The 14,955-nt window shown below is 37.1% G+C and overlaps 1 protein-coding gene across 1 annotated transcript in view; it reads right to left on the bottom strand.

The window, feature by feature from the left end:
• Window positions 1-14,955, bottom strand: part of vav2 (vav guanine nucleotide exchange factor 2) — a 201,096-nt gene that overhangs the window by 6,735 nt on the left and 179,406 nt on the right. Inside the window, exons 11-25 of the mRNA XM_088940647.1 lie at window positions 14,231-14,299; window positions 11,832-11,918; window positions 10,765-10,850; window positions 8,029-8,161; window positions 7,465-7,574; window positions 6,592-6,693; window positions 6,205-6,293; window positions 5,876-5,889; window positions 5,690-5,711; window positions 4,948-5,075; window positions 4,168-4,239; window positions 3,580-3,641; window positions 3,187-3,303; window positions 2,865-2,952; window positions 2,646-2,769 (exon numbers count right to left, since the gene is read on the bottom strand). Coding sequence (XP_088796773.1) covers window positions 2,646-2,769; window positions 2,865-2,952; window positions 3,187-3,303; window positions 3,580-3,641; window positions 4,168-4,239; window positions 4,948-5,075; window positions 5,690-5,711; window positions 5,876-5,889; window positions 6,205-6,293; window positions 6,592-6,693; window positions 7,465-7,574; window positions 8,029-8,161; window positions 10,765-10,850; window positions 11,832-11,918; window positions 14,231-14,299 — 1,303 coding nt within the window. The remainder of the gene's footprint in view (window positions 1-2,645; window positions 2,770-2,864; window positions 2,953-3,186; window positions 3,304-3,579; window positions 3,642-4,167; window positions 4,240-4,947; window positions 5,076-5,689; window positions 5,712-5,875; window positions 5,890-6,204; window positions 6,294-6,591; window positions 6,694-7,464; window positions 7,575-8,028; window positions 8,162-10,764; window positions 10,851-11,831; window positions 11,919-14,230; window positions 14,300-14,955) is intronic.

Raw genomic sequence — 14,955 nt, forward strand, 5'->3', positions numbered from 1 at the left:
ATAAGTACAGGTTTTGCAGCAGATATTTCACAGCAGAAATGTTCCAATGTGATCTCAGCCAGAGTTAAAAAGTAAGTTGTATTTGTCGGCAAAACTTTCGCGACGATGAGCAAAATTTCTATTGGATTAAAAGAGATGTATTGACAAGTCGGCTTCTTTACAATGTAATAGGGCTACCTCATCTCACCAGATGTTTTGTTGCCTCATTCTGAATCACAGAATATGGCACTGCACATACCTGGATATTTTGTGGTGTAAATCTGAGGTTTTACACGTAACTGTGTGCATTTTACTTTTAATGTGGTTTGAAATGCACTAATAAATGTCAATTCTTTCTAACCCCTGAAATATAAAAATAGCTCTGCTGTTCCCCTTTAAATAGGTAAGAAAACATGCTTTGATGTAGCGAAAAATCATAAAGGTAGTGTTTGGATAAATCACTTGATGACTGTATATTGATATTTACTGTTTTTGTGAATGCTGTCTGGGACTGTTAACCTCTGTCCAAACACAGAATGGTATAATGCTCAGAAACCTGTTATTAATTCATCTTGTGCTAACATTTGGGAAACAAACGTTTTTGTTTACTCATTGACCACAAAACTTTCCAATGAATTGTAAGTAAAGATTTTTTTTTTGGCTGAGGGTATTTCATCCGGACTTCATGCAGCGTCGGCGATAGAACTGGAGTTTTTTGTTCATGTGAATAAGGAAGTATGTCAAAGCTAAATTTTGTTTCCAGGTAATCACTTGGTATAAAATAGAAAGTTATTTAATTTCTTTTTTTAATTCATTTTATGTTCTTCCATTTCTTTGCCCTGTCATTATTTATCCTTAAAAAAATACATTATGTGACTGCATTGCGTTGTCATCACTATTCTGTGCATACTGTACTTTACTTAAATGATTGAAAGACGAACTGTCTGTTAACCTTGAGTGACTGTGTTTCTGCATGAATTGATGCATTATTAATGATGTGTGACCAGTGTAACAATACTGTCAAAACTGCTTTTCATCACTCTTATTCTTTTAGATGACTCTGTTCATTGGATTTCTACACATGCTGTTTAATCATGAGTGTCTGCATGAGTCTGTGAACCAATCAGGAGTGTCTGTGTTTTTGTCCCAGACGATTACCTTGAATCAGAATTTAGCTCTCACACTGTTCCCCGTAACAGAAACTCATAACAGTTTAACAAGAAACTCATACTGAGGTGTTGGATGAAATACCAGAAATACCTGATGAAATACCCTTGGATGAATTACAAATTATAGGAATTGTTTTGTGGTAAAAGACAATAAAAAAAAACATTTTTCCAAGTTTTAGCACAAGGTGGATTAATAACAGGGTGTTTGATGAAACTAACTTTCTGTCTTTCAGTGTTTGGAAATAGGTTAACAGTCCCAGACAACACACGCACAAAAGATGAAATCTCAAACTACAGTCACAGTGACATATGGGATTACTGGGTTTACGAATTTTCACTACATAGTAGCGTGTATTTTTCTTACCTAGAATTCTGACATTGTACAAGTCAAGTATCCTTTTTTAAGGTATTACTTCTAACTTCATGAAAGTACCATTTTTATTAAAAACAATGAAAGTATAATGTTATGCTCCCTTTTGTCAAAATAATTAGAATGAAGGAACGCCTGTAATGCATCTATTTGTAGACATTAAGCATAACTCCTGGTTGCATGGTTAGTTCCTTGGTTAAATGCGTATCACTGACTAGTACATAGGAATGTTGCTAGCCTGGTGAAAATCTGGTGAATACTGTGATATCCTTCTCTCTCACCATTGTAGCCAGTAGGGTCATGCGACAAATTTCGCCTTGGACCCTTCGCCAATACTTTCATGAAAAGCAGAACATACATGGCAAAAATATCACAAGTAGGTAGCTGCGTCAGCATGCATAGGCTGCAAAGGAACAAGTGAAGGTTTATTCCATGCTGAAAAGAGAAGTAACGCAGAAGTAAGAAACGCAACGTTTTGGTTGTGGAGCCTTCTCTGGGTGTGTAATATTACATTTTACATTACAAGAATTTTACCCTTACTTTTAAGCCGGAATGAAAGCTGACTGTTCATTAATTGCAAAGAGGTTATATTTTTCATTATGAACCAAGCATTATGTCATGCAATGGCAGGTACGTACTATTTTTATGGTACATTTGAGAAAGGCATTCACCCTTAGATTATACAGTTTGTATAATGATGTCTTGCTGAAACTCAATAATTTTGAAATTATGCAACATTATCTTGTTAAAAGAGTAACACTTATTGTGCAATGTTATCTCATAATAACACAATATGTTTTTTTCTATGTGGCCCTAACTGGCTTCAATGGTAATTCAATGGTAATTTCAGGGTTCAATGTACATGATAATCAGACTTTTTCCTGACCCCAGTAAATAGGGTCAGGAGCAGAGATTGAGTGGGAACATGTGTTTGCATGCTTGTATTCTTAATGATTGACCTATCAGTTAACCTGCATTTACATCTTGTCATTCCTCTTGAAAGCATTCTACAATAGATTAAAGTCTTTACCTAGAAGTGAAATCATCTTCACTATTTGACAGAGTCCATTTAACAGTTAGAAGCTTGAATAAATAGAAAAAGAACAGATTATAACTGCATGCTTTACCTGGGGAGCGAGTATTTGCACGGGAGGTAGACCGTTCTCGAGATTTGTAGGGGTACCGTAATGTTGTATCTAACAGCTTGAAGCTCTCCTTCAGAGAATGCATTTGATAATACTCAACCAGCTCCTAATGCAGATAAACAAATCAGTATTAAATTAGAAATCAACAGCTCTGGAAAGTGTATTGTATTGCAAAAGATGGAAAAAAAATTAAATAATTACCAAGAGGCTTTCAAACTTTTTTGCTTCTGTAATGTGGATCCAGTTGTCTTTTTCTACAACTTTAATATGTTTCACTTCATCATTAAACCTTGGAAAAGAAAGATATTTTCAGAACAGGAGAATAAATTCAAAATATGTTGCAATTTATAGTACAGGAGAACCGTTTTAATTGAACATAACATGATAGGTTTAGGCAGGTAACAGTCATTAATAAGAATCATACTGCTCAAATTAATCATTCAGCATTTGGTGTTTTTTACAACACAAACTCTGAAAGAGATTTTTTGTTCCATGAAATGAAAATTCACCAGCGCAATCTTACTTGATGCTGATGGCGAAGCGCTCTGCCTCTGCCGTTCTCTCTCTGATTAAGTACGTTCCGCTGGTGTGGGACTTAAGGAGATTGTCTGCTTGTTGTCTCTCCATGTTACCAGCAAACCTGCCAGAGTGAAGAGAGAAGGTAGGCAGTGTCTACTCAGCTTGTTTCACAGCTGTTTTTATTATTCTCTTCAAATGCCCAAATCATATTTCTAACCGATCCATACCAAACTATTTAAATACTTCTGATACTTGAAAGAACATAAACTCAACGGCGTGAGACGATTCACAACATATTTAACATGCCTGGAGGAAGTGAATATTGAAATCACAACATATTTTTATGCTATTTAAGAAATAAACATACTCTTCTTTCAGATATTAAGGAGGCACCTACCATGGATAAGCATTGTAATCGTGATCTCTGGATGACTGCCGATTGGGAAGAGACTGAAAGGGCTGGAAGAAAAGGCAGAACAAAATGAATTGCAATATTAGAACTGAACACATAGAGGATGTGAAGGTTTGTTGATTTTTTTCTGTTAGCAGGGACAAGTATGAGCTAGATTATATTCTACAGACTACTGCAGTGTCCTTACCAACAGGATTGCCCTGGGGAATTTATTTATACCTCATATCTCATATCTACAAATCCAGACTGATCTACCCTGGAGATTTTTGCTTTTTTGAGCCTGTACTGAATTTAGACTTTGGCAAGCAGTCTGATTTAGCTAAGCAAAAAGAGTAAAAGACCAGATGGTAACCTAATTTATGAAAACATCAGTGCAGGCTAGCAAGAATACAGGAGTTCAACTTGTTATTCAGCATCTACTTTCCAATTCATAACTCTTAGTTTTGTAATGCATATCTCCCATTCACAAACTCTCAAAGTTTATACATGGGATGTGCATTATGAAATGTTTTTTGCATGTTAAATAGTGGAGCAATCCTTAATGAAGTTTTTAAAAAGAATTAGATGTATTACCTTAGGATCTAAACAGGGTTTCACACTATTACTGGGGAAAAAGCCACTCTTCTGTGTCTGCACCAGTTTTCCCTGCAACATACATGTTTAAAACGTTATTTATTTTTATGTGCTTTATTCACATTGCACTAAAACAGTAGTATTTTTAAGAACTACATTCTTTACAATATTAATGGCTTTGTTCTCACTTCACAGTTCAAGTTCACTAAACATTAGTGCTGTGCACTAACTGGACATTTGCACAATGTGTGATAAATGTCTGCAATGTAACATTTTAAAGAAAGTTTTCAATTCACATTTTCGCTGACAGTAAGATTCTTTATTCCTTATTAAGCACTTGGATGGAAAACACATAATACCTCCGGTTATATATTAAGATATCTTCACCCCTCTCCACTTTGCACTTCCTGAGTGGCCTCTCTGCCCCTCCTGCCTCCTCCCCTCTCCCAGCTTTTGTTCTTCTGTGCTATTTAATCTCTGCCCTGTCTTTCTCACACCTGAAGAAGGCGTCACAGCCAAAACTTTGTGTTTTCTCTCTTTTCTTTTCAGCATGGAAAAAAAACCTATTACTTGTTCCTTTGTAGACTACGCATGCTGAAGCAGCTACCCACCTGAACTATATTAAGATATGTGTTTATGAGCTGGTATGATTATAATGAGCTGATATGATTATAAGATACAAAGAACTCATGTTTTCATGGAGTGTGGGCTGTTCTGTTGAAATTAAATCCACTATTAAAAGACTGGTACCATTAATTAAGGTCAGTCAACTAAACTCACCTCCCACCATGAGGAGTCAGGGTCACCTTTCAGCAGCTCAATGACATCCCCTGTCTGAAATGACAGGACTGGCTTTCCCGGGAGTGTGGGGGTCCCATGGTAATTCCGAACAGCCACCATCTTAGGGCCTTAACAGTCACAGAACAGCCCATTCATAAACAAGAACAACCCCCCCCCCCCTTTTATCCCTAATTCTGGACAACAATTAGTGGGTTTCCAAGTGTTCAACTAAAAATGTCAACAGAAGCATCACTACCTCTTTAATATTATCATGAATCAGAGATGATTTGTCTTTTGAAAATTTATACAGTGCTGAAACCATAGTGATCTGGAAATACTTCTAAATAACACAATACTTGAATTAAAAATTAAAAAACTGAAATTAAATGAAACCTATTAGATTATGTGGCACTTCAGGAGCTTTAGTAAAGGTCAAAGCTTTACATGTATTTTAACATGCTGCATACAGTATGTACTGGAAAAACTGATGACTTCATTGTATTTACAATCAGATGTGCACTAGGTGGCAGCAGAAATCTGCTCCAGATACATGCTTCATTGTTTCAGAAGATGAGCAGTAGTTTTGACAATGATGAAAAATAAATCAAACCACTGCTTTCCACTTCTTTACAAATGTACTTTTCAAATATAGAAATTGTCATTAATGTGAACATAGCCACTTTTAATACATAGACCTGTTAATGCTAACAATGCTAAAGCTGTTACCAAAAAAGCATCTTACCTGATGCATGAGGTCCAGGCTCCTGTTACAAAGACATGAATAAAGAAAGCAGGCTTTACATTTGATTATGTCAAATAATATTACAGCAGCTTAGAGCAGGATTTTCATACACCAAATCTATAACTAGGAAAGCGGAATATGAATATCTTGCAAAGGTAAAGGTTCATAAAGGTGTGAAAAACTTACCGAGTCTTGGGGATCTGAAAATTGAAACATGCAGACAATGAGAATTTTTGGTCATGATACAATGCTTTGAATTATTTTTATGACTGTAAGTATGACATTTTTAAAACCAAAGAATATTTACAAACAAATCTGCAATGCACACTCTGCAATACATGTCCTTTCTGGAAAACAGCAAATGATGGCTTTTGCACTTGAATAAAAGTTAAAGTTCTTGTAAAGCTAATAGTATGAGAGAGAAATTTTACTAAATGTACTGAATGAATTAGAAGGGAGCCTCACTGTTTATGTAGTTCTGGCCACTGAAGAATGTAGTTTAATATTGCACTTACTTATTTTGCATATTGTAATGACCTCCAGGCATTCCTTATGTGCTCCAGTGCCACATTTGGAACAGTAGTAACCTTGATAAAAAATTCCTCTGGTGAAGAAAAATAAAAAGGATAGATGTTGTACTGTATTTGCATGCCAGTACTTTTGTACAGTATTTGCAAAATAAATTAAAAGCACGACTGATGAGGCAAAGTGCAAAAAATAAATATCAGGGCAATGAAAACACTTCTGGTGTGGGAGCAAACAAAATTCTACAAGTGTTTAAGACCTTGGAAAAATACTGAATCACTCCTGTCAGTTAAATAATTAATTCTAATGGGTAATTAAGTGTGCAGCCATTAGGACCATTGTAAATAACGATCCCAGATTTCCCCTTCAAAGCTCACCTGAGCAGCATCTTGCAGGCCCTACAGTTGGTGTTCTTTTCAAACGTGTGCATCTGGAAATTGTGATGGTTTGCTGTGGCCCTCTCCGGCTTTATGTTTGACCTGGAGATGAGCAGAGTATCACAAATATTTCTGTTATTACCCCGTTTTCTCTTTTTTGGCGTGTATTCAGTCCTACGATTAAAATTGTTGAGATGCAAAGTAAATGGTTTGCATATGACCACAAAAGAAAAAATCCCACTCCATATAATATATTTCACTATTGTCTTGATGCCCTTACTGAGAAAATGGTGTAAAACGCAGTACATCAGGGACCTAATTTACTATAGAAAGCTCAGTACCCTGAACATCCACAGCTGTGAGCACTGCAGCTCACAGGAGCAAAAGCAGTGCTAAATGAAAAGAATTTGGTATACAGGGAAATGAGCTGAAGAGGACAGAATAGACTCAGCACTGCATTTTGATTTGATGTAAAGATGACATGTTTGACAGCATTCTAGAGTTTCAGACCTTTCATACGGTGTATTGCTTCTACTGTATATGCAGTACAAGGAGCTGGTTGTAAAAGAAAAATGTGCGAAGTAACATTGCAAAGCTTTCCGATTCCAGTGATTCCACAATTGTGCCATAACGCTATACTGTAGGAACAGAAACGTCACAGGATATTTTGCAAGCAAAGCTGAAAAAAAGCAACAATGTAAAAGACAAACAGTATATCAGTTTTTCCTGGTAGAACAAAATAATACAGGACAAATTCTTGTGAAATACAGTTCACTGGTAGCATTTTCCCAATTCTTTAATTTACCTGATCCTAATTTTTTGCCCTTAAAGCCAGGTAAACGTATCTAATTTGCCTGGGTTCTCTAGACTTACATTGCCATTTCAAATTGCTCCATCCACTTCCTCTTCATGTCCTCAGTCTTGCAGAAGAACTGGAACCCATGTTTTCCCTGAAGATGAATCAGGTAGAACCCATAGGACCACTGGCAAAATGACAAGGAGAGAGACTCAGCACTGGGTATCACACTCTACCAATTATGTTACAACTGTACAGTATATGCAAATTGTAAATGCCAATCTAGATATTGTGAAACATTTTATACCGGCTTACCATCTTTCCACTTGACTAGTGAGCATGAAGAAAAGACAAAAGAAACAAACTTAATTGTACCAGAATACACAGAAAAACTAATTTGCACAGGAAGTAAAATTTAAGTTCTGAAATTTCTGTACTGGCTTATCTTCCTTTTGAATATTCTGTAAAGGTTTTGAGAATGTGCCAAAAGAGTGTATTTAGAATATGAAGACACCGGCACTACTACTTCTTTTTAGTAGGCACAGTTAAAGCGGTGCTTTTTTTGTGATGATAATTCTTATTTCATAACAGTTTAGAAGGATTTGACAGCACCTCAAATTTCGAATTTCATGCCACCTTACCTTTTTAATGTCTCTGTTGTTCATGGGATCATCTGTCATTTTGTAAGACATTAGCTCAATGATCTCTTTCAGTTCGTAGCTGTATCCTCTCCGTTTACAGACTATTACCACTTTGTCAAAGAGGAATATATACCTAAAGGTGATAGAGCAACAGAAACAGGAACAGGTTAAACGTCATAGACTCAGATTTTTACACAGGGTGGATCTTCTTACACACTTCGTACAAGACATTAACTTCCCCCAGAGGAAGACTAGGGCAAGTACTATGACTCACATCTAATAATTTGTTGAACCAACTGGATTGCAATATCTCAAAGCCGAACAAAATGATTTCTGTATATCATGTTTAAGAATCTTTCTAAACTGGATGCATTAAAATGACGAATTATGAAAAAAAATGTGTAGTGTTTTACTTTTTGACAGCGAAAGAGTGAAATGGTTACAAACCCCTATGATTCCTAGGTCTGTCTGAATCCATTATTTAAAAAATAAGCTTTATTTCTCAACTGAGTTGCAGAACCGCAGGAGCAGCACTTCAGGATACTACGATCAGAGTCACACAGGTAGGGTACTGAATGAACTAATCTGCAACATCTCCATGATACACTTTAACATCTGTCCATCCTTCCATCCATTTTCTAACTGCTTTATCCTACACAGGGAACACAAAGGCACAGAAAGGCACATACTCACACCAGTGCTAATTGTCCCAGAAGCCAATTAACCATTATGTCTGTGGACTGTGGGAAGAAACTATAGTACCCCAAGGAAATCCATATGAACACAGGGACACCATACAAACCCCACCCTAGAACCCAGGACCCCAGCACTGCAAGGCAGCAATGCTAACCACTCTGCTGCCTGCACTTGAACATGATAATGTCAATAATGCGAGTGCCTTGCTGATCTAGTGGTAGAATGTGAATGGTCTCTTTGACGTTTCTTCCCAAATGGGCTAAATGTACCACATGGCCATTTCCGATTTTGCATTCTTCTGATGCAAAATACTAACTGCACAGAAATTGCAGGTGGCGACCAAGTAAACAAACCTTCTCTCCAAAATCAACAATGAAGCATTTAATACACTTTCTGAGATTGAACTAGCCAGCAGAATATATCTGTGCTGTTGTTTACAGTATGTATCAGGACAGTCTCACACTTTTTTACAAATTTTAAATTAAGATCTTGTTTTAAAAACCGATGGTGAAGTCAGCTCTATGTTATTAAGACTTGCAAGCAACTGATCTGCTGTCTGTTAAAATATAAACAGTAAACCAAATTATTTAAAACTTCAATATAGACATTATTCAGAGGTCATGTATATGACCAGTGCCTGAGGTTTCTGATGAAGCTGAAGGTCAGAGAGTTCTGAATGTGATTACATTGGAATTACTGTCACTTCTCACAAAGCCTCACCAGCATTATCTTACCCTGCTAAAATACAGCTCTCTGATGGACACCTAGCACAGTCCAGTGTGACTGTGTGTACCATCTAAATGATAGCTTTTCATATAATGTCATCAATTTTATTGTTAAGTGCAGATGGGAGCATTTGTCAAAGTCCTCCAATTGATTGAATGGTTTTCCAGGAACCATCGTGGTTCACTACACTTTGATGGGATGGCAACTTGATAGATCAAGAGCAATACAAAAATGTATAAACCACATAAGAATTCCCTGTGCAAATGAAGAACATCAACCACAATTAGTAAAGTGTTTCAATTAGATGTGAAACATTCCCTGTGAATATTCAAAAGCATTTTCAAACTAAAATGAACATGAAACTGTGTGTACAGTATAGTTATGCCAAGCAATGATATTTCTAAGCTGGGATTTCCTTTTGTTCCACCTATGAGCACCGGTTTGACCACATTATTATGTATAAGGTAACACTCACCAGTTTAATTTTATTCTCTGAACATATTATGATATGGAACAAGTAATAGGTTTATTTCATGCTGAAACAATGTTCTCTTTCTTCTCTTTTCAGCATAGAATAAACCTATTTCTTGTTCCTTTGCAGCCTATGCATGCTGACGCAGCTACCCACCTGAACTACTTCATATTATGATATGGATAACCTTGAAAGTTGCTACATACAGTAAGGTGTTGGGTGGCTATAGACTATTTTCCCCTTTCTAAAGGTCATTACTGACAGTTCAGAGAGGACATGCTGCTCCTTTGTCTTGACAGGTGTGAGCAGGTATAGCAGCCCACATGAATCACAGTGGCAGAACCAGCGACTCATTTCACGGCTGACTGCTGATCTGGAGCAACACTGGCCTGCAGAACCTTCTCTCTCTGGTCAGAATTCATAGGCTGGACATCCCAGACATACCATCAGCAGGGTTATTAAACCCTGTTTCTGAAAATCCAGATAATAGGGAAGGAAGGGGTGTCTTAACACCTATTTTGGCTAAAATCCAAACATTTTCACTCCCTCATGGGAATTACGGAGGAAGGAACAAAGGCCAACTTGTCTCAAAGTTATAACAAGTTGTAGCACCTTTATATAACACCTCAAAAATACCAGGAGCACCTAATTTAGGACAGGGCTAGAAGAGATGTCATTTGCTTTCTGTTTTTCAGCTTTCTTTTGTTTATTTCATTTTGAAGAAGTCAAGTGGAAGTAACTGATGACTGCATGCAAGTACAAAACCGACAAATACACTGCACCACACATTTTGGAAACAAGAGCCCCCACATACAATTGACCAGGTGAATTCTTTCAGTTACCTGTCCTGTTTAGTCCGGTTGACTATAGAGGACACCTTCAGCTCTCCGTCTATCTTTGGCCGCCCATATTCTTCCAGTTTCACATGCTATTTGAACAAAAAGACATTTTGCTCCACTGTTGTGTACAATTCACAGCAGTGCTAAGTTTAAGTGTGAGATGAACTCTGACTCAGGAGCCAGGACAAATTCCAGGAACATACAGCCTGAATTTTAAACTCTAGCACTAAATTCTAAGCCAAAACTTATTGGCAGTCTTGAGATGTAAGACAAACATTCTAGATCTTTTGAAACTATGACAAAAAGAAGAAATTAGCAATAAAGAAGTGATTATATGCGTCTGAATGTAGAAAATAAGCATAACTGTGATACAGAGAAAAACATCTGATATTACATGATAATTCATATGCATAACAATCAGGCAGAAGTATTCACAACAGGAATCTCATTTTCAATTCAATGCAATTTAAAGAATGTTCTTCTGTGGTGTTATTTATTACGCTGAGATGGTAAATTATTCATTGCAATTCAGAATACTGCAGACATGTGAGGCTAAAAAGGACCAACAAGGCTTGTGTGAGGTGGGTGAACATAAACACATTCTTGTAGTATCAGAATAAATAGCACAGATATAGACCACACTGTTGTGTATATTGTACAGTAGACCCTAAACAAAGATAACTGCATTTCCAGACATTTGGTTACAATGAGAGTACACTGCGGTGCCTCCGCTTGGAGAAGACTTGAGACTTGAGACTGTCTGTAACCATGAAGTGTAGGAAACAATAGGAATAGAGAGGTAGACAAAGACACAAAATTTGAAAAAGGCATGACACCTTTAAAACTGAAGGCAGCCAGTCGGAGACCCGGGCAACTTTTTCAAGCCTGGTTTTTCAAAATCATCTCAACATTTGAAGTTATTTTGATGTAAACTGCTAATTAAACCAGCAACCATCTATTCATGTGTACACTTGGACAGCAAGAAACAGCAGCTGAATTTGTACTAAATCTCATTCGATTAGCTATTGATGACTATACCTGTTGTGGTACGACAACCAAATGACACTTACCAAGTTTTCAATAGAACTCTGAAATTCACTGATTTTCTTTAATGTTTCATTGTCCCTTTTTACTTCATTGATATACATTGCCAAGTCCTGAAGGAAGTAAAACAGAAATAGATTAAGTAATAATTCATGCAGTAGTATAATAAAGTCCCTGTTAATAATTCTCTTCCATGGCCTCTCTAAAGTTGCCACTTTAAATGAGCATTTTTGATGGAGAGACACTTTCTTTAACTCAAGGTGGCAATTCTATCTAACAGGTAAGTCTCTATTTTTAATAGATATTTATAACAGTATTCACACCTTTCCATTATTGTAACGCTGGAATGATCTGAGAACCACACATATGGAGCAGTATACATACTACTGCCTGTAATGTGACTGACAACAGAACACCCGGGCTGTGCCCGTAATAATAGTAATAGTGTACTATTTTCCAACCCCCAGTTCAACCTGGAATACAGTCATTTTTCTATGTCTCCTTAAGTTATACCATCTCAGACATATAGCCTTATGTACAGTATATGTATGTATCTTTAAAGCAGCTCCCACTCTGCAGATTGGCATGAGAAGGTTCAGAAAGTCCTAGAGCTGGAGCTCCCTAAAGTCCACTGCTGATTTTAAACCCTGGGCATGAGTGCCCACCTTTGATCCAGAAAGGATGCAGGGTTATTTGTCTTGCACTCCAGCTGCACACTTAATTACCCATTAGGATTAATTATTTACCTGGCAAGACTAAATAAAAAAATAAATCTTAGGTCTTAAACAGACCTATAAAGGTGTGCTGGACTGTGGGCCTGTGCTATGATTAAAGTGGAGAACACCACCCTGCAATGTATACTGATGCTTTTCTAAACCAGGACAGTCGATTTAAACTGTGCATCGTTTGCAAGTCACAAGCTCAATGTGAATGGGAGGAGTGGATGTATGAGGGGCAACAGGGGTACTGGACTGCTTACCCATGACAAGAGCATATCGCTTAACCTCAATGTAAGGCCCTTTCATTTTCAAGCCACCGCTAATGATAAGATGATAACAAAATTAAAAAACATGTTTTAATTGCTCATTTCTACTACCATATGCTATTAAGCTTAGTGAATTCTTGAAACATTTCCACTCTGATGGACCTGTCATCGGACCCATAGTTTTTCTAATCTGACTGTGTAATCACCCCTAGCTTGTACTGTATATAGCTCATGAGTAACCAATGCGACAAAATCCATTATTTTATTTCAAGGATACCATTCTCATCTTTTTTCTATTTTCATTAAAAAATACGTTTGGTTTAAATGAAAGGTACAAGCAGGCATGAGACACAATCAAGGTTCTATTTTTGTTCAAACTAGTAGCCTCATTTAACATTAGCCAGATTTTAGGAGCTCACTATAATCTATCCCCTCGAACAATCTCCTGCTATACTCTGAACTGTGTTGTGGAATGTTTGAGCGTGCAACACTGGAATGCAAAATCCATCCTATATCAATCCCCTTCAATTCCTGACAATTTTATTTTGTGCCTGAAACCATAAGAAGCTTTATCACGTTTAGAGTCTTTGTAAGCTGTGTGGAAAACTGGATATTTGTTCAGACTGAGCATTGACAATGGTCACCAGTAAAGTGCATATTCAATTTTCTCCACAATACTAGATGCAGTCAAAACAGTCTTGGTTTGAACATGTTCCATGACCTTTTTCCCGAGCGCCCTTTCTGTTCTTTTTTGCATCTGGAGCAGAGGAGTTCACAGTGCGTGTTACAAACTCTTTAGCCAGTTTCATGCTCAATGTTTTCTCTGGATCCAGGAGAAAGTTTGACATGTGGTCCAAATGGTCAGACGCACCTAGGTTTCAGTATATTTAACTGCTCTCTGGTCGTTTTTTTACAAACCCGGTTGCACATTCACTATTACAATTGGCTAATCTACACCAGAAGCATTTGTAAAAAAGTTTTAAAGCTTAAACTTTTAAAGAAGTTGGTGTTTTACATGCATCTAATGTCCCCTTTGTCTTCCGCCCTCATTGTACAGTATTTCATGCGGCACAGTGTGACTCGAGAGGCTTCTGTTCTATTGTATTATTCTTCAAGTTTGTTTTTAAGGTATTTTTAATTTGAAAATGAGCATGTTCGATTTTTCATGTTACAAGAAGATACTAGTGCTGTGCTTAGATGTCCCAAAGCGCTGACCATCTAAAACTGAGAGAATTAGGCACAGAGTAGAAACTCATTCAGAAGACCTTTTCAGTAGTGGCTACAGCTTCTTTACATTCTACAGGCTGAGAATTAGTGCTTGTCTGATAATTACCAGGTACTTACCTGTACACCAACTTTCCCTGTTTTCATACCTCCTAGTGCTTTTGAAAAGGAGAGGCTGTAAGGCCTCTGTAGTAGGATTTTTTCCCACAGGCTCACCTGCATTGCCTCCAAAGCCTCTTTCAGCTGCTGCCTCTCAGGCCTGTCTGCAGAATGGCCCAACAGCTCCTGAACGGGGAAGAAAACAGGACTCTTTCAGCCAGCACCCCTGAAAGCACAGCTGATTGAACTAAAGGCAAAGTGTGCAGTTTTTCAGAGACGCTTAGAAGCGAACAATACATATTTTAGATTGTGAAAGTAGTTAATTTTTAAATTTTTAACACAAGAGCTTGTTCAAGTGGGCTGACTGCATTAACCTCTGTAATTCTTCTGACAGTGTCATCATTTTAAAGCTGTCTTAAAACTCTACACCTGGGTTTTTTATGTTAAATGTTATGGTAAAAAGCTAAGAGATTAAAAAAAAATCAATCAACACTGGACAAACAGGAAACCTCAGTATTAATACAGAAATCCTTACAGGAAGAACCCAAGACTAGACTATTTCTACTACAACAAACACTACAGATTTAAAAGAATACAACTACGTATTCCAAACAATGCATAGTTTATTGCACTTTGAGAAAAATAACAAAGGATATTCCCCAGCTCCCAGTACTCATGATATTAAGTCTGGAGTGTCAGTGGAATCCTGTTCTGATTCAGGGAATTCCATTGGAATCCCCCTCTTTCACTGCCTTTTAATTATTCGAGCCTTCGCAAATAATCCTCTGTGTCATACGGGTTAGGTGTTTTATATATGAGAAATATTTAAAGTCGCTCAAACA

Source organism: Atractosteus spatula, chromosome 23, assembly GCF_055471065.1.
Source record: "Atractosteus spatula isolate fAtrSpa1 chromosome 23, fAtrSpa1.hap1, whole genome shotgun sequence".
NCBI classification, from domain to species: Eukaryota; Metazoa; Chordata; class Actinopteri; order Semionotiformes; family Lepisosteidae; genus Atractosteus; species Atractosteus spatula.